Source organism: Pantherophis guttatus, chromosome 1 (assembly GCF_059756535.1).
Source record: "Pantherophis guttatus breed Tessera chromosome 1, ASM5975653v1, whole genome shotgun sequence".
Taxonomy (NCBI): Eukaryota; Metazoa; Chordata; class Lepidosauria; order Squamata; family Colubridae; genus Pantherophis; species Pantherophis guttatus.
This window is the reverse complement of record NC_142063.1, coordinates 269,031,427-269,052,194: the sequence shown is the minus strand read 5'-3', so window position 1 is coordinate 269,052,194 and position 20,768 is coordinate 269,031,427. Positions and strand designations below refer to the sequence as shown.

General features: G+C 38.6%; 1 protein-coding gene across 1 annotated transcript in view; it reads right to left on the bottom strand.

Moving 5' to 3' along the window:
* FNDC1 (fibronectin type III domain containing 1) overlaps positions 1-20,768 on the bottom strand; it is an 80,936-nt gene that overhangs the window by 41,544 nt on the left and 18,624 nt on the right. Inside the window, exons 2-6 of the mRNA XM_034428546.3 lie at positions 7,338-7,541; positions 6,211-6,309; positions 3,872-3,989; positions 2,259-2,446; positions 1,017-1,124 (exon numbers count right to left, since the gene is read on the bottom strand). Of these exons, the coding sequence (XP_034284437.2) occupies positions 1,017-1,124; positions 2,259-2,446; positions 3,872-3,989; positions 6,211-6,309; positions 7,338-7,541 (717 nt within the window). The remainder of the gene's footprint in view (positions 1-1,016; positions 1,125-2,258; positions 2,447-3,871; positions 3,990-6,210; positions 6,310-7,337; positions 7,542-20,768) is intronic.

The window sequence follows — 20,768 nt, the reverse complement described above, 5'->3', positions numbered from 1 at the left end:
TCGATGTAATTTTAATATCAGTTGATATTAAAAGGAAGGAGCAGGCCAGAGTTGTGGAGGGAACCTCACCTGGGCAGGTGGGCCAGCAACTTGCTGATCTTGGCTAGGCACTGCAGGTCCTTCCTAAGGATGGACTCAAGCCCCATACAACTGGCAAACTAAAGAAGCAAGAGCCACATGGATTTCAGAAATGCAAGTCTGAATTTAAAATTATAATCTTGAAAACTCTAAAAGGAAATCCCCACTCAGATTCTGAATGAATCAATGAATGAATAAAGAAAGAAACGAATGAAAAAATTTTCCCCATTTCTCTTGCATTTCAACTTGATTGTCTTGCCCTCTTTCTCACAGTCACCTAATTCTGAAAGTGTGTCTCCATGCCTAGAATGGGAAGTTGGCTCTTTGCTAACCCTGCATCTCCACGCTGTAGTGGTTGAACACAAAGTGACTGCAACTTCTCCTTGTTGCTTTGTGTTGTGGGCCATAAACTCCACAACCAGCTGCAGTCCTGGCTTTCCATTGTTGTGCCATTGTGCTTAGGGCTGGGTCCTGGGGTGGAAGTGGTTATTTCCTGGGGGTGGGGGAGGTTACATCAGTTTGTTGGTGGCATGCCATGAAGTTTTTTCATTTTTAGCTTGCTGACACTTGAGTTGGAGAGGGGCAGGGAGTTCAGGATTGCAATCCTAAAGCTGGTGATCTCATCCTGACCTAGATTATAGATACCAGAGCTCAAAATAAAACCATTGTCTTTCGCTTTCCGGCATATGAATCTCCCCCAACAACTGTATGAATGGCTAATATTGTTTCAGGTTTTTAGCACCCCCCTAAAAAAGGGAGAAGCTTTTGAAAAAGGGAGAAGCTTTTGAATCAGATGGCAATGCACTGTTCAATTTGCTGATTTAGATCAGGACTGTGCCTGTAGTTTTCTGCTTTTGCAATCTTTTTTTTTGTTTTTTGCTCAATAAAATCTGCCCATAAAGTTCTCTAATTTATTCTGATTTATTTCCCCCATTTACCTTTGACTTTTCCTTCACTTTCTGCAAGGGCATCCCAGGTAGCCACAACAGTAGGAGTTTTGCCTTTAATTGACCACACATTGAGGTTTTCTGGAGCACTAGCAGGAGCTGTAAAATAAATAGCAGTCATGAGAAGGAGAAGGAGAGGGAGGACAAGGACAAGGGGGGAGGGGGGAAAGGAAGAGAGGAGAAGGGGAGGGGAGAGGGAGAAAGAGAGAGAGAGAGACAGAGACAGAGAAAGAGAGAGAGAGAAAGAGAGAGCAGGAAGAGAGAGAGAGAGAAAGACTCATAAATAAACACTTCCTTTAATGTCCGATAGGCTTCCTGCCTCACATCTTTCTTCATATGACACAGGGATGCTTCATTCCTAAATATTTGCCTCATAATTTTTTATTTCCAGTAATTCCTCTGGACTCTGAAGAGAGCACACAACTTTTCTTAGAAAACAAAAGTGATGGATGGCTGCAACCTACTGCTTTTATTTGGAAATGTGCCCTCATGCCAGGAATAGGACACTAGTTAAAGACTAGGGGACTTTCTGATGGACTGGGGCTGATGGGTGGCAAACAGCATTCTGATTAAATGAGGCTCTGGAGCAAGATTATAAACATGTAGCAGGTATTCACTGAGACAGCAAGCATCCCTCTGGTGGTTATTTACAACATCCACAATCCATGTCCTTCAATTTCCAAACATGCCCACCATTTGCAAAATGCTGGGGACTCTGAAAGAAGCAATATGGATGGTGGACTCCCATTTATTTCACTGCTTGCTTTCCATGCCACCCTTTTACAGTATAGTATAAACAATTCCGAGATGTTCTAAAGCCATCCATGCATGTCAGTATAGTGCTGCTTTGTGGATAGGACAGACCGGATAGCCAATGAAAGGCCCCAGAGAGCTATTTTCATGGAGAAATTACTGGAGCAGCTCTATTGGTTAAAGATGGAGAAAATTAAAAGCAAGCTGACATCATGTAAACATATGCCTGCTTTGCCCAACTAGGTAGCACCTCTTAGCCAACTTTGGTTGATCTTAAAACAGAGGCTAAGCAGAGGCTGAGCTTGTACGCCAGACTGAGAAAGTAGAAGCCCATCCTGGGAGAAGTAATGGCAAATCATGTTCATATTGTTGCTAAGAAAAGTACCTTAACATGATGATTTTATTTGTTTTTTGGACAGGAACCTTAACAATTCCAGAAAAGATTTACAGGCACAATTTTGATTAATACTTAATACATACCAGTTTCTGGGGTTCTTTGGTAAACTGAAACACTCCACTTGCCCTCCTTTTCTCCTTGTGAGATTTTAACTGCAAATTCATACATAGTGTCTGGAATTAGTTTGTCCACCAAGACCCGCTTGTTGGATACTTGTTTGTAATCCCACCTTGCCGATTCCCCTTTCTCTCTGTAACGGACAGTGTACTGCCTAGAAATAATGTGACAGAAGAATGCAGGATTAACCAGAATCATTAAAAACAAAGCACAATAGCAAGGGTTCAAATATCACAGCTTTACATACACAACGCACCCAACCTTTGAAGAACTTGGCAAATACTTCGGATAGCAACCCTTGGTCTGAATATTCAGGATGTGAATAATCTCAGAATGAAACTCAGTTTAATGACTATTGAACCTCTCACATTACAGCCATCCAGCAAGAGATGCCTTTGTAAGCAGTCAACTGCAGATTTTTCCGTTAGTGAAAAAAACTCTGTTCACAAGTTCATAGTAAGTAGTTAAAGATAAACTAAGAGAGTCTACATGACTGCAACTTAATATACTAGAACAGGTCTATTTTAAGACTTGTGGACTTCAACTCTCTGAGTTCCTCAGCCAGCGAAATCTGGGAGTTGAAGTTCACAAGTCTTACAGTTGCCAAGATTGGAGACCCCTGTACTAGAAGATAATGATTTCATTTCCAACATTTGGCGGACATGTTTTTAAACATCTTTGCTAGCCTAGATATCGAATTCGTACTATATGTGGTGGACTTGCCCAAAGGCAAAAAAAGTTTGGACGAAAATACATACATGGTTAGAGAAAATGATAAAGCAACATATAGATTTAAAGCCAGAAATATTTTTGTCAGGTATTTTGCCAGACAAAAATATTTTAAAGGGAATATATATTTAATATTGCATGTTTTGATGGTAGCAAAAATTGTATTTGCACAACATTAGAAAAATGAGGAAACTCCTTCAGACGAAAATGTAATTAAAAAAAATTAGATTATGTAGAAATGAATAGGTTAACATTAAAGATAAAGGATAAAGAAGACACAAAATACTTTTATACTTGGGATTTGTTCTACCAATAGTAAAAGTAGACATTGGAAGTTGGAAGAATACTATTATGTACAAGTAAAGAATATTATTATTATTACTATTATTATGTATATGTAAAATAACCCAGACAATACACTGTTTATTAAATACTTATATATGTTAAAGAAAAATGTATAAAGAAAAATATTTTTTAAAAAAGATAATGATTTCAAATTAGATACTGTTGACTTGCTGAAATTCTTGCAAGCCTACCCCTTTAAACTCAACAAATCTTGTTAAAGAGTGCTTCACAAGAATCTTTGCATGGAAGAAATACTTCCAGTTTAAGACAATTGCCAAAAACTTCACAATGGAGTTTACACACCCAATTACTGTAGGTATATTGGACATGACATTAGGACTGTAAAGTCATATTGGCTCTGTGGTTAAGGGGCAACAAATCAGTCAGATTTGTTTTTCCTTAAAGTATTGTCCAGCCATGCTAGATTTCCAAAGCTGCAAGCAACAAGCTAGAATTGGCATTCCTATCGCAAGCCTATGTAAAGAGCCCAGATAATGCCTAGTACCTAGAGGATATGGGTCTTTTCTGCTTTTCACTGGAGGGATCTGTCCATGTGACCAGCACTGAGTGAGAGGACATGACTCGAACAGCAATATCTTTCGTTTCTTCCAGTTCATCTTCCTCTGAAATGAGACAACGGGATTTATGAGTGTTTGGGACATGAATATGGAAGTTGATTTTAAGAAGAGAGAAGCTTACATAGTCACTGGGATAGAGATTAGTTCCAAATTCCTCTAGACAAAGAGTCAGCATTCTGACTATTGGCTAAGAATCCAACATGTGAAAAAATAGAGTTTGAATTGGCTTTTCTCCTCCTCCTTAACTTTCAAGAATAGAAAAATATCAAATTCCCTCCCATTTTTCTAAAACCACCAAAAATTGCTGTGGCAGCATTTAACTGATTCTAAGAAAAACGTTTATTTATTTACACATTTATTTGTTTATTCAGCAAAGTATTCTACAAAAGCCTCCGGATGATTTACTATATAACAATATGAGATAAAAGCAAAAAAAAAAAAAAAGAGTAAAAAATAGTCAGTATAACCAGACAGCACCTGCATTAACTATCAAAGCTGTTTATAAGAGACTTTGAAGCAGGGGTGAAATGCTCCCGATTTGGACCGGATCGCCCGATCTGGTAGTGATGGAGGTGGTTGGTTCGGAGAACCGGTAGCAAAAATCCCTGCCCCCCCTCCCCCCATGCAAAGCTGAGCTGCACAATCATCAGAGGCTTTTTTTTTAATTTTTAAAAGCATTTTTTCTACAACCTCTTCGGCCAAAAAAATGCTTTTAAAAGTAAAAAAAAAAAGCTCTGATGATTGTGCGGCTCAGCTGGGATCATCAAAGGCTTTTAAAAGAAAAAAAACCTTTTTTTCTTTTAAATGCCTCCGACGATCCAAGCTGAGTTGCCTGATCGGCAGAGGCTTTTTTTCTTTTAAATGCCTCTGACGATCCAAGCTGAGTTACCTGATCGGCAGAGGCTTTTAAAAGAAAAAAAGCCTTTTTTTCTTTTAAATGCCTCCGACGATCCAAGCTGAGTTGCCTGATCGGCAGAGGCTTTTTTTCTTTTAAATGCCTCTGACGATCCAAGCTGAGTTACCTGATTGGGAGAGGCTTTTAAAAGAAAAAAAGCCTTTTCTTCTTTTAAATGCCTCCGACGATCCAAGCTGAGTTGCCTGATCGGCAGAGGCTTTTTTTCTTTTAAATGCCTCTGACGATCCAAGCTGAGTTACCTGATTGGGAGAGGCTTTTAAAAGAAAAAAAGCCTTTTCTTCTTTTAAATGCCTCCGACGATCCAAGCTGAGTTGCCTGATCGGCAGAGGCTTTTTTTCTTTTAAATGCCTCTGACGATCCAAGCTGAGTTACCTGATTGGCAGAGGCTTTTAAAAGAAAAAAAAGCCTCTGCCAATCAGGCAACTCAACTGGGATCGTCAGAGCCTTTTGAAAGCATTTTTTTACAACCTCTTCACCAAAGAGGTTGTAGAAAAAATGGTTTTAAAAGTAAAAAAAAAATGGCCATGCCCACCCAGTCACATTACCCCCTCACCAAGCCATGCCCACAGAACAAATTTTAGATTTCACCACTGCTTTGAAGGCTTAAACAAGCTACAAAATTTCTGCAGACAAAAGATTTTTTTTTCACTTAAAGTGAACAAAGCCATCCTTTGCCTCTAGTATCTACCACTTCCAACTTCTGAATAGCAATTGTCCTAATTGATGCTTCCAGAGGAACTGAGGCTGCAACACAGATAATTTCTTGAGAGTCATTATTCCAATATATTCCAAGGTCACTAGATTGTCTTCCCTTGTGTTAACTTGAGTTTCACTTTCTAGCAAAAAAAAAAAAAAAGGAAATCATTATACAATAATATGACTTGCCAATGGCTGTGAAAGTTGGACCATAAGAAAGGCTGAGCGCCAAACAATTGAGGTCTTTGAACTATGGTGCTGGAGAAGACTCCTGCGAGTCCCTTGGACTGCAAGGCGATCAAACCGGTCAGTCATAGAGGAGATCAACCCTGACTGCTCTTTAGAAGGCCAGATTGTGAAGATAAAACTCAAATACTTTGTCCACCTAATGAGAAGGAAGGACTCACTGGAGAAGAGCCTAATTCTAGGAAAGATTGAGGGCAAAAGAAGAATGGGACGACAGAGAATGAGGTGGCAGGATGGAGTCACTGAAGCAGTAGGTGTGATCTTAAATGGACACCAAAGGATGGTAGAGGACAGGAAAGCCTGGAGGAACATTGTCCATGGGGTCGCGATGGGTCGGACATGATTTTGCAACTAACAACAACAACAAAAAAAAGACTTTCCAGTTTGCACACTGATTTCCAAACTTACCTGGGACTTTCCTCTTGGTTAATACAACCTGATGTACCGGTTGAGTCCGACCTTGGAAGTTCCTCGAATGTGGTGAAACCAGATATACTGATTCAGATGCTGCACATAACAAGAAACATATACACTATTTTAATATTTTTATTACTGCAAAGATTAAATGTCAACAGTGCTTGGCCCCTTATGGATGAAAGCCTCTGTTTCAAAGAATTGTAATTTTTTATTTTTTATTTATTTTTTATTTATTTTCAATTTATATACCGCCCTTCTCCCTGAGGACTCAGGGCGGTGCACAGCCAGAATTAAAAACATGAAATACAAATATTAAAAACAATTAAAATCTATATAAATTTGGCCCAAAATTTAAAAAACCACAAACCAATTAAACATTTAAAAATTTAAAAAAAAAATTGATTGCCCTTGACAAAAACTGCAGTCAGACCAGGCACTAGTACCAATTTTGTCAGCTATTATGGCCAGGGGTCTCCATGGTAAGAGTAAAACAATGTCAAATCCTCACATATCATTTTTAGGGACAGCATTCTGAGGTGAAGCTCCAGTTAAAACTTAAAAAAGAAAAGAAAAAAAAAGCCTCAACCTGAAGCTTCATTTATTTACATTTTTATGATATGAGTGCCGTCTACCCCCAACTAATTAATGCATTTAATAAATAGTTAGCAATATATGCCAATATTTATTTCTGATGGATGTAAGTTAGAAGTTAAATAAACTTGGATTGCAAATGTTTCACTTAGTTGTAACACTGCAAAAATACCTCTTCTTTCAAGTCACTGCAATTTTAATCAAGTCTTTTATTAGCAATGTATGTGCCTTCCTTTCTGAGTGCCCCATCATATTTTCTCTTTTTTATAACATAACATTGTTAATTTTATTGCTTGGTGGCCAGGGAAGAAATTTGGCTTAACTTTGTCCTTTGCAGTTTAGAACCATTACAATCAATTTTATGATTGATCATAATATTGATTGTAGTAGATATAATCATTTGTTCAGGTGAATGAAATTACAAACGCATTATCAAGGAGAAGATATAAAATGATTTTTTCAATACAAAACAACATAACAGTAAGAACAGCAAGCAGATAGTCAAAATCTTTCACATAGACACACACCTATTTTTTTAGCATAATGGGCTCTTTCTTCTTTTGGCAGAGATTTAAAACTCAGTTTCCTGTTGCTCTCCCCATATCCATGACGATAACCTGGGTATCTCCGCGGGCTTGAGTTTGCCGAATGGGATGGTCTCCACTGAATGGACGACCTGCCAGATGATGAACGGAAGCGTGTTCTGAAAGGTCTGTTTGGCACTTTCTTTTCTTAAAAAAATGTAAAAAACACACAAACACGCAAGTAAACAATTATTCTGATGCATTCTTTCTGCGTCCACTGAAACATCAACTTTTCAAAATTGTAGTATTCATTTGCTGAAAAAGGAACTGCTAACATGGGGGTTTGAATGAAAATAGAGAAATCTATCTATCTATCTGTCATCTATTTATCTATCTATCTATCTATCTATCTATCTATCTATCTATCATCTATCTATCTAATCTATCCTGTCTGTCTGTCTGTCTGTCTGTCTCTCTCTCTCTCTCTATCTATCTATCTATCTATCTATCTATCTATCTATCTATCATCTATCTATCTATCTATCTATCTATCTATCTATCTATCTATCTATCTATCTATCTATCTACAGTATCTATCTATCTATCTATCTATCTATCTATCTATCTATCTATCTATCTATCTATCATCTATCTATTTATCAATCATCTATCTATCTATTTATTTATCAATCAAATTTCCAAATTGCTCACCAAACCAAACTAACAATTCTAGTGGTTTTTGCCAAGAATTTTGCTCTGGAAAGCAGAAGGATACAAATAGAGCAGGCTGCTGCTTTTTAAATATTTCAGGGTATCAAAGACAGACATCTGGAATTCCGATCACGTAGTGCAGTTAGTCCTAAGATCCTCAAATGTATTAAACATTTTTTTGTTACACAGATGAAGGTGTAGAAATCCCCATGGCACCAAACTCTGAAGCCAAATCCACTGCAGTGCAGAAGTAAGAATTTATACAAAAAATGTGCTAGAAGTAATGCAAACACATTTTTTGAAATCTCACTACACCAAATGGAACTTCAAATGTCCAATTAAAAGTTGAGAGAGGGATGTCCAAAATCCAGGTAAGGGCCTGGAAGATAGGGATAAACTCCTGGTTGCAAAACCAGGTTTTTTTCAGCTGGACTGACCCCTTTAATTTTCACAGATAATTTCGCTTCTCCAAGCAACAGGCTGTACAGCAGGAGTTAGCACTATATGAATTTTCTACACCATTCCTAAACTCTCTAGGACAGGGGTCAGCAATTTTAAACACTCAAAGAGCCATTTGGACCCATTTCCCGAAGAAAAGAAAACACCGGGAGCCACAAAACCCTTCCCGTGCCTGATTATTTCTTGAGCGGCCACAAAATTAGCATATGTGTTTGAATTTAACATTCTGTTTTACTTCTGAAACTTTTCTTTTCTTGGATTTATCCATGCTTGGCCTACCAGGAGTCGAAAAGCTCAATAAATCGCGTACCTGTGGGTGTGGTTGTGACACATATTTTGAGTGACACGGAGTGGCAGCAGAGGGATGAAAGAGTCGCATGCAGCTCCAGAGCTGTGGGTTGCTGACCCCTGCCCTAGGAAGCTAAGTAACTGCTCACCCAAGAAATACAATATATGGCATTAACAAATTAACAAGCTGACTCTCCATGGCAGAAATTGGATAAATCAGAGCGTTTGGGAACAAACAAAATATTTTCAGAACCTTATTTTCGCCAGTCTGAGAACTGCATTCTTTAAAGCCAGGCACAATTAGCTTACAACTCACATTGCAAGGCAGATACTCTACAATCCCATTAAATCAAGCGCACCTGCCTGTGTAGTGACAAAGAAAAAACATTTCACATGAATTATTACATTGTACATTTTACAGAGATAGTAGGTCTATTTTTACTGGCCCTAATAAATAGATTTCCAGGAAGGTCCCATATCTCCACATGAATTTTCTCTTAGAAGACACGAAACCTGCTATTAACTGCATAATTGCCAATTTTTACATTGCTATAATGAAAATAAGATATATAATAAGATAAAAAGAAATATCAGACATAACCAGTTCCACTTCTAATTACTTTGCCTTATTTCTTATTAAAGATCTTAAAAATCTGCAAATTTGTAATTACTTGATATAGTTCTAGATAATTTCAGTCCCAGGATTTCAAACTGTCCATATCAGAGCTACCCCTGGGGATATCTAAATACAACACAAAAAGTTTTGCAACTATGCAACATATTATACAGATCTTTTTTGAAGGTTCATATGAGACATCACTTTGTCCCACTGAATCACAACCATCCTTTCCCAAATTCAGATTATTAGGCAATAGAGACACTACAAAAAAGTTGCAAATTTTTAGACTGTGTTTTAGCTTGTTTATTCATTTGCTCTGTTCTTTACCAACAACTGTATTCTGGTGGAATATATTGAAGAAGAGAAGAGCTTGCTGGGTTACTAAGAAGAGCTACCTGGATAACTGATATGGTAGGTGCTTTGTTTATTGTGTTTGTAGTTCACAGCAGCTGCCCCGAATTCAACTTCATTCAACCAACATGTCTTCCCTGTGAGCATGGGACCTATTGCAAGGTTTTCAAACCATTATTGTGCCTAGGACAGCATTCCATAGTGTACACTTGATATATTTCAAATATGTAGTCACAGAGGTGGCACTGTTTAGTCAACCATCTTAGATCTCATTGGAGAAGGAGGAGGTTTTGCTTCTTAATTTGTACTTAGTTTCCTGAATAGCAATAGCAATAGCACTTAAGACTTATATATCACTTCACAGTGCTTTACAGCTCTCTCTATGTGGTTTACAGAGTCCGCATATTGCCCCCAACAATCTGAGTCCTCATTTTACCAACCTCGGAAGGATGGAAGGCTGAGTCAACCTTGAGCCTGTGAGAGTCAAACTGCCAAACTTCTTCTGCCGGCAGTCAGCAGAAGTAGCCTGCAATACTGCATTCTAACCACTGCGCCACCGTTATGAAATCCCAAGATGCAAGCTAAATTGGAAAGTTGTGAGTCGATACTGGATTTGTTGACAACTGGAATAGTGATCACAGAGGAAGCCAATGGCAAACCACTTTTGTATTGTGCCAAGAAAACTATCTGAACATGCCCCTTCTTTCTTAGAAGACAAGATCAGTTCAAGGGAGTCCTGAAAAATACAGTATGAATTGGCTTTAATTGGTCACATGACAAGAGGCTTGTTTTTGTAGCTGTCCAGTTATATTTGGCTATCTTAAGTAGAAAAGAACATTAGAAAAAGTCTAGAATAGCAGTTACTTCCAAATGACCAAATCATTGAAAAGAAACTGGTGGAAATAAGCGAAGCGTCTGTTAAGATGATAAAAATCAGCTGCCACAAAATCAGGTTTTCAGAATAGGAAATTAAAGACTTCTTAGATATCAAAGAATTAACAGTAAAAAAGGAGTAGTTTTTCCTCCAAGAAGAATAAATTGTTATTTTATACATATAAATGAAGATTGATGTGGGACATTCCAACATGTCTACTCTATGAAATAAGCATGCATGCTCAGATGGAACCAATAGTACCCAGATGCACCAATATGTTTTTGGCACAATGTAAGAATCAAAGAACCAAATACATTTCTGATATGCTACAAAATACATAAGAGTGAGCCGACGTGCTTACACAGCAACAAAAGACTTACTTGAGGAACATTGTATAATGTAACTAAAGGCAATCTAAGTAAACACCGGTTATATGGTGAGTCTGTAATCTACAACAGCTCCCAAGATACATTAGCTGCATTTTCAGTATTTGCCAAGCATATATCCACATACCATTACTTCCCATAATAAAACTGTTAGTTGAAATATTGTACAAATGATGAAAAACCACAATGAAAAAAGGCCAAAAAAAGAGCAATTGAGAGTCAAGGCATGCATTTAAATTGGCTGAGCTACAGAAATAAACCACATGAATTGAAGGGAAAAAAACCCATCACCAGCCCAGGTTGTTAATGAGAAGATTTGACATGTAAACTTCTAACCGCAAGTAGATAGTCACAAACACTAGCACACACAATAGAGATGAAATAAGAGGCAATATAATGAATTCAAGATCTAAGCCATTAAGATATTGCAATAGTGGAGCAAAGTTGAAAGGGCTCAATCATCTGGATGTGGAAACCAGTGATGGTAAATTAAGCGGTAGGAAAATTGCAAGTCATATGTAGTGTAGCCAGAGAAAAGAAAAGAGCACAAACATATTGTTTTAAACTGAAAAGGCTATTCAACTAAAGGCTATTTATAGGCAATCCCAAACATTGAAGGTGGGTGGCTTAAATTCAGGTAAAAACAAACAAAAATGCACATATTTATGTAAAACAGGATGGGCAACTATGACCCCTTTATGACCTGTGGACTTCAACTCCCAGAATTCCTGAGCCAACCATGCTACCTCGGGAATTCTGGGAGTTGAAATCCACAAGTCGTAAAGGGACCATAATTGCTCACCCTTGATTTAGAAGAAATACATCCAATTCCACCATAAAACCATACACTAAAAAAAAAAAACCAGGACCGGATAAAATGAATAGCACTTACCAAGTCTTGCAATCTACACTCCAAGTTGCCAAGCAGGGAAACTCTGTCTTAGAACCTATGCCATGTGTTCACTTCCTTCAGTGTATTTGTCCAATTAGGCATCAATACAAGACCTTGTTTGCCTTCTGCTATTCAAATTCTTCCTTTTCCCACCCAAAATCCTCACGCTTTACACAGCTTCCCTGCTTTACCTTTGTAAAGTAATCAGGGATTTGCCTTTAAACAGAATCCATCAAGCCAACTTTAAATCCATACTTTCACACCTGAACCTCTGGAAGGCATGAAGCAATTATTAAGATATTCAGTATGATCTTTATTCTTCTTTGCTATTAACCTGTATGCAAAAGAAGGAATGTAGATCGTCCTGATCCCTTAAACCAGGGGTGTCAAACTCGATTTCATTGAGGGCCACATCAGGGTTGTGTTTGACCTTGGAGGGCCGGGTGGGCGTGGTTGGGGTGGGCGTGGCCATGGTGGGCGTTTGACATAGGCTCAAGATGCATTTTTTCCCCTTTGCGTTCAAAACAGCTATTCCAGACAAAGGGAGACTTACTTTCTGGCACAAATAGTCTCAATTCCATAATTTAGAGATTAAAGACATGTAGAGTCCCCAGCTGCTATGGGCCTTGACTCTTTTGTACAGGAGCAGATCTGAATATTGTACATAATATTGTCAGAACAAAGATGTTCAAAAGCCTAATGTGAATTAAACAGTAACAGAGTCGGAAGGGGCCTTGGAGGTCATCTATTCCAACCCTCTGCTCACACAGGAGACCTGTACTAGGGATTCAAACAGCCGAACTGCCAACCTTTCTGATCAACAAGCTCAGTGTCTTAGCCACTGAGCCACCTAGTCAGGAGTTAAGACAACCTAAACAAAATCTAGGTTATTATATTTATACTTACTGGGTTGAATGATAAATTAACATTTAGAACCTTAAAATACTTTTAAACAAAACAATTCATATCTCCTTTTTTGTCTTCTTCATGTATTAATCGTTCTGCCTTGTTTATGCCATTTCTCCATCCCCAAATAACAAAATTGTATGCTCTTTGTTATTGCTTGGGCAATATCAGCCCAGGTTTCCCTTTCCCCTGTTGAATCTGTTCTTTGAAATATTAACTCTAACTCTAACTCTATGTAGAATACTTTAGCTGACCCTCCCATTTTTCATTTTTAAAAGAGTTCTTTGAAAACATTAAAATTTTATTCCAGATATCCATTGTAAAGAGGAACACTGTACAACACAACAAAATCATCACAATATATTGCTAAATGTCTAGAAAGATTCAGAAAATATGCATGCTGGAAACATTTCCAGGTCTATTTGGACTACAACTAGATACACAACTAAATCTCACTGACTTCACTGAGTTTTATGCATACCTGACAAAAGCTGCCTTCTATCTGCCAGATTTGCACACTATCCAGTCATAATATGATTTGATTTTGACTCTGTGTGTTCTGTAAATTCAGCCATTTGTGCTTTACACAGTAAATCACAATTTAGAAATAACCACTGGACATTTTCACATGACATACTGCATTTAAAAAAAATCTTACAGCTTGTGCATACTACCATATCCTACATCCAATCACCTTCTGTATTATAAGTTTTTAGGCTCACTATATTGTTTACAAACCATTATGGGGGAGATAACACAATCCAGTTGTAATTCAAAAACAAGCAAATTACATTACAGCCACAGATAAGTGAGCAAACTCTTTGTATTAGGCTTGTTCCATATTTTTAAACTGGATGAAACCAGGAATCATGTGTAAAGCAGCCAACAGGAAGGAAGATAGAGTGCATGGGGCTGAGAAAAAAACATATAAATTGTGCACCCTCCCCGTGGCCTGTTTTCGGCCGCCAGATTGCTGTACACCGTGAAGGCCAAAAATGGGCTGGAAATGCCCCCTGCAACCTGTTTTTGGCCGCCGGATTGCTGTAGCCTGTTTTGGCCAGCAGAGGCACCGGGGGCCAGTTCTTTGTTATTTCCAGGCTGTCCCCGTGGGCCAGATTTAAGCACCCCGCGGGCCAGATCTAGCCCTGCCTTAAACTGTTTGCACAGGATCTGGAGTACCAAATCTCTAAAGCAAGGGGTCCCCAACCCCAGGTCCATGAAGCGGCACAAAGCCGCAGTATGCCCGAAACCAGGCCATGCAAATAAGCAAAGTCCCATCCACAGGATGCAGGTAGCACACAAAATCACGCCCCCGCCAGACACCAGTCCATGGAAAAACTTCTCTCCATGGAACCAGTCCCTGGTGCCCAAAAGGTTGGGGGGCCACTACTGTAAAGGATTCCTTTGATGAAACTGCAGTGCACATATTGTGTACCTGGAACAAAGCCGGGGATGGGTGGGGCTGAACTCAGCTGCCAAGGAGGACATCATGGGAAAGAACAGCAGAGAGGTGATACTAGATTGGTATAAATGCTCCATGTGGAAAAGCTCTATTTTTCCTGGAAAATATAACAAAAAACTAAGTGCTCCTTAAGCCTAAAAGAATGTGCACATTCCCTCCCTCCTTAGCACATCAGCAAATATTCTGAAACTCCCATGGGGTACAATTCATGTGAATCCAGTTAACCATTGGTGTGTACATTTAGCAGCTTAATTTTTTAAAAAAATTCCTGGCAAGTGGCTCAACCACCGTTGTATCCATGTAACTGGCAAGCAGATCAGTCATAAAAGTGATTACTGACTTTTCTGCACACAAGAAAAAATGTCAGTAAGATTTTTAACTGATGCATAGTTTGAAAAACTAGAGTTCCACAGGCAGACTGTTAAATATCAGTCCATTTGATACTCCTCCAAAAACCCACAGAGATTTTGCAATAAACCTGCTCATCTGCCAGTGAAACTGAATTTAAAGATGCTATGGCTCATAATATATATCTCACCTGGATTTAGCAGTAGCTGTGAATCCTCTTAAAGAGTAATTTTGCTGGCAACTCTATTAGGTCAACCTTCTATTATGGTATTAAATAGCCATATCTGAAAGTTCTATGGGCTTGGCGCTTTCATATCCTGCTGTAACTCCCTGGTTTTCACTTTGCAATAAATGAGACTTATTACTGATCCTTGACAAAGACTGAATACATTGCTACCGGCCACATAATTTAATTGAACTTCTGCTGGTCTGGTTTGGCAGGAAGGAAGTCTGCAATCGATCAGCTTCTTCTGCACCAGTTATAGACACTCTTTTCCAACTGGAACTAGTATAAAGACTCTTCGTGGGACAGAGGGCATGAAAAAAACTACAGCAGCCAAAAATCCATATGGAAAGTAATCCATTTAAAACAAATGTGGCTATAGACAAGGATTTGTTTCTCTATCCTAGTTCTCTTTGGAGGCTTTTAAAAAGGGAAAGGATGAAGCTTACTACTGTATAGTGGGTCTTAATATGCAATCCTCCCTGTAAGTGTTTTTTCCTGGTGAGACCAGTCTATCAGTCTATCTGGTCGACCCAATTATGGGGTGAAGCATACTGCTTCCACTTTCACCTTTCAGCCCCAAACAGCAGTCTTCGCAGGCAGTTGCTTTCGCGACAAACTATTTTTGTGTTGAAAAATTAAGAACCTTAATCTCTTCCCTGGTATAGCTGACAAAGCAAGGCAAGCCTGTGGCTTAGAGGTTAATACATCTACCTAATATGTATCATATTTTTTGGAATATAAACACACGTTTCCCCCACCTAAAAGTGGGTGAAATTTTGGTACGTCTTATAGACTGAATATGGGCCTGTTTTTGGCCTCCCGAACCCTCCGCACATCCCATTTTTACTCTCCACATGTCCCGTTTTCACCAAAAAGAGGCCCCCTTTTGGCCTGCAAAGTACTTCTGAGGGCTGGGGAGGGTGAAAACAGCACATGTGGAGGCCAAAAACTATTTTTTTCTTGTTTTCCTCCTCTAAATCTAGGTGTGTTTTATAGTCTGGTGTGTTTTATAATCCGAAAAATACAGTAAGTAACCCGGGTTCTAATCCCAGAAGGGTATAGCTAGCTGATGAGAGCTAAATAGCTTGAAATAGACCTATACTAGTCTCCCTTTATTTCTTTGTCAGTAAATATAAATTCAACATTCCTCCCTGTGGATTTACTGCCCATTGCATTTGTTTGCTAATCTGGTATCTAAGACATGGCATTCCTACCCACCCCAATGAACCATGGATCAAGCTGCTTGACAGATGAGAGAAGAACCACTTGTTTCTGTCTCTCTCTCAGACCTGCATCTTCTCCTGGGTTTAAGCCTTTTTCTTAGTCACTACATAAGAAAGAGGAAAGAGCAGCAAATCATAGGAAATGAAATTAGAAGGAGGTTCCAGAAATAAAGATGGAAGAGAAATTTTGCTGAACAGAGTCTTTAGGAAAATATTCCACTAAATATGTAGAACTTGGAATGCACATATAAGCTGAAATCTACATTCAGAACTTTCCAAAATATTTGAAAATTTAAAACATGCATTCAGGGAAAGTATATATGAAAACACAGTGCTCTGCCAATAACTTGGTGTTGATTCTTAGCAACACAGATTTTCTTCATGGCAATATATTCCTAACTTGGTCCTTTAGGTCTTCCAATCACCACTGTAACCAAGTCCATCTTCTTCTCTTCCACCTTTTCCAGCATTACAGACTTCTGCAGAGAACAAGGCATAATGTGTCCAAAGTAGAATAATTTCAGCCTGGTTATTTGTGCCTTGAGCTCAAACTCTGAGTTGACTTTTTCAATGATCCATTTGTTTGTTTTTCTTGGCTATCCGTAGTATTCTCAGGAATCTTCTTCAATACCAAATTTCAAAAATGCCAACACTCTTTCTATCCTGCTTCTTCAAAGTCCAAAAATTGAAAAAGCAATGTATTTTCATATAGAAAAACTGGTTAACAAAACACCCACATTAGGACAATTGTAGATAAAAATGTGAATTTCCAGCAATAGAATTAAATATGTACATCAGAGCATCAATATCAATATTGATCTAAGCTTTTTCTGCCAAATTTGCAAACTACTGACTGGAAGTCAGTATGTTAAGAAATTAGGGAAACCAACATGAACAGAATTATCCTTTCTTACTAAGAATTAGCTCTAGACATTCACAGATTATATCTATCTCATCAACATCCTATAACACAAAGGCAACCCAATCATTAGTAAAACAGCTGTCTCAAGAGACAGATGTTAAGGTGAGAAGTAGGGTAGAATGTCACCTGTTCTGCACTGTACCCTAAGTGTTGTCTCTTCAGTAGAATTGGGATACTATTCAATGTATAGTATGATAGGGGTTTTTTTATATATATTGGGGAGTTGTTGTTTTTTTACCATATTGACCAGACTATAGAGGACACCAGTTTGTTTGTTTATCAAATTTATATAGCTGTCTATGTCATGAATGTGACTCTGGGAGAAAACAAAATAATGAAAGCACGTCTTAAATAACCACTAAAAACAATTAAATATAGGCTAGGTCATGGGGGTGATGTTGAAAGACTCATAATATAGCTATCTTGTAAGCTGCCTGTTTCCAAGGCATTCCCAGGTATTCTGCAAAAACAACAGTTTAAGAATTTTCTGGGAGGTCAATAGGATCAGGGCTAATGTCAACTCAGGAGAGGGGAAATAATGTTCAAAAGGGCAGGTGCCACAACAGAAAAGGCTCAGCTCCTGAGTAAGATGGAACTCCTTAGCAGACAAGATATGTTACATGCCCTTCCTACCTGACCTGCCGGGATGAATAGATGTGACTGGGGAGAGGTAGTCCTTCAAATACACTGGCTCCAATCCATGTAAAATTTTAAAGGTCACACATAACTCCCTGCACTGCTGCATTTTGTCTCAGTTGAAGCTTCAGAATTCAAGGACGGCTCCACACAGAGCATGTTACAGTAATCCATTAGGGAGTAAAATAGGGCATGAGTAACTCTGAACAGTTTGCCTTTATACTGTGAATATGAAATATCATTGGGTCCTGAACCACTTGCCACAGTTTCCATAGGCTGCATCACCAGGATTATTCCCTTTTGAAAGTTCAGGTGGCTAATTGTTGTACTATCTCTGTGTTTATGGAATTATCAAACCTGTATAGTTTCTACCTTGTTTGTCCAGAAACTACTTCTGAAGAATAAGCTTCATTATTGCTGCAGAGATGAACACGGACGTCATTCTGTAATGCAGATATCAACCCCAGTGGCCTACAAGTATCCATTTTTACAGTAAAATTAAGCCATGAACAAATCTTTGATAATGTAACTTGCTGAACCGACATGCTATAGACTACACCACAAGGGGAAGATGAAAGCAGGAAAGGAGTATGAATGTCCAAAACAACCTTTGAAAAATGTTAAACCCAGTAATGGGTGTACCATTTCTGTTCCACTTCAGCCAGCAAACTGAATTTTCAATTCACTATATATCACAAAATTACACTAGGTAATGAAATATACAATAAAAGCAAAGAAAGCTTAGAAAGTTCTTGTTATGCACCAAGGTTTGGAGGTCCATATAACTGTAAAATGAGTTGGGCTAGGTCATGTTCTTGCCTTCATGACTGAACAGGGATTTGAACCTGAACTTCTTTACTCAACATTCAATATTTCCTCTGTCCTGTACTGGCTTCAGAGCAAATCACCACAATACCGTGTTTCCCTGAAAATAAGTATTTTCTTTTGACCCCCGAAAAACTGACTAGGGCTTCTTTTCGGAAGTTTTATTTTTTTCCCATGTTAGGATATGGTTTGAGCCTAACAAGTTGTCCAGGCAATATATGTGTTCTGTGACTTTAATATGAATATGTATTGTGTGACTTTAAAGTTTTACTGCTGATTCATTGTAATGCTGAGTCATGCTGTAATTAGATAATCACTAGTTGTAAACATATTTAAGAAAGGTACTATAACATATTCAGTTGATGATAAGCTACCATAGTGTGTGGAGTTGCTATCATTGTGCTATCATCGTTGGATGGATCTGCTACCATTGTGGTTCGTGAACCAGAGTGAGTTTGTTATTCTAACCAACTACTGTTTGTGTGGTAAGAAGAATTTTTGTATCACTGGACTGATTTAACTGGCAAAGACTTGGATTGATTTAAAGACTATGAGATTGTTTTTTCACTATAAAGTAAACTTTTGATAAACCAGTTTGCACATCTCTTATTCATTGCTCTCAGCAACGTTTCTCTGTGCTCTACACTCTGCTGGTTGGTAACACAACAACAATATCCTTAACATCCCCCATGCACCAGTATGAGGTGGGGGCAGGGCGAGCAGTCCCTCAAGGCAGTTGTTCTGTGGACAGAATTGCCTGCTGTGACTGTCACCATTAGGTAAGGAGGGCGTGAGGCATGTGGCGTGCATCGCTTGGCCTCTGGCTTTTTTTGCGGCTGCAAAAGCAGCCACACTTACTGGAGGCAGCGGCCGGAGCGGCTCAGCTAATTTGCAGGCTCTCATTAAGGGGCTGAGCAGCCCTGAGGTGACCAGGGAAGGGAAAGGCTGCCTCCTGTGCTGGCCACGCACACCTACTTCAATAGGGCTTATTTTGGGGGTAGGGCTTATATTAGGCCTATCCAAAAAAAATTGGGCTAGGCTTTACTTTTGAATAGGTTGTATTTTTGGGGAAAAACAGTATTAATAAAAGGATAGGTTGGAAGAGAAGAAAAGAGAATGACTTAGAACTGAAATGCTATGAATTTTTACATAGCGCAAACCCCCTCGTATGCAGTGGCATGTACCCTTAAGTAAAAATGTGCCAATACAAGAAGAATCGTAGGACAGAAGAAATGGATCAACCCACAGTAATTTAAGGTCACTTAGCAGACATATCACTAGATCACTTAGGCTCCTAAGGCTATTGACATTATAGATCTCTAGCACCATCCATCCACTACAGTGCAGATACAGTACATGCCTAAAGCAGACACAGTTTACATTGCCACAGTAATTGCAGGGTGGTGTTATAAACTGTTATTGAGGGTATTCTAGGTCAAAAATATCTCTTATTTTATAAAGAAAAGGGATTTATTCCAGCTTTTATTTATAAACCACACTTGTACATCTGTTTCTCCCAAAGATTTGTTTTTCTGAAAAGAGCAATTATACCTTCTTCCTTAAAAATCTAAATCACTCAATAGCCATACCACAGCTATTTAGTCATTAGATTCAAAGGTCTGCCAGCTCAGGGATTTGATCCAATGGATTCTCAGATCACCCAGTACTCAGAAAAACTGTAGAGCTAGCAAGTTAGAAAGCCAACCTAACCACCTTCCAATAGTTGTTGACTCACAGAGACCACCACATTTTCAAAAGTAGAAATATTTAATGTGACAAGTAAACAAAACGGAATGAAGACCTGTGGTGAAAGATAAGAAGATCAGAAACGACGTAGAATATCTTGCAGTCAGGGTGGATTTGATTTAAATCGAGTTGATTTAAATCACAATTTAAATCATGATTTAAAACACTAGTAAAAAGGCTTGATTTAAATCAACTCGATTTAAATCATAATTGTTAAAGAGCAACTGTCATCTCTGCTACTCCTTTGACCCACTGTTGACTCACCGATAGTCCCAGTGCTGCAGAATATACAGCCTCATGCTACATAACTAAGCTCCATTTCATGCCGAATAAACTAAATTATTTGTGTATCTTAAATAGAAAACTATCTTACGATAGATTTTTACCCCAAAAGTTTTTTATTAAAATAAATTCGATAAAAATAAAAAAATCCAGGAAGTCCTGTTTGCTGCTGGCCGCCGCCAGACGTTCCTTTGGGATCGTCAGCTTCCACTGCCTGTCAGAGCCGCCTTCACAACGGAACGGCGGCTCGAAAAAACTCCGTTCCCATGAGGAAACGG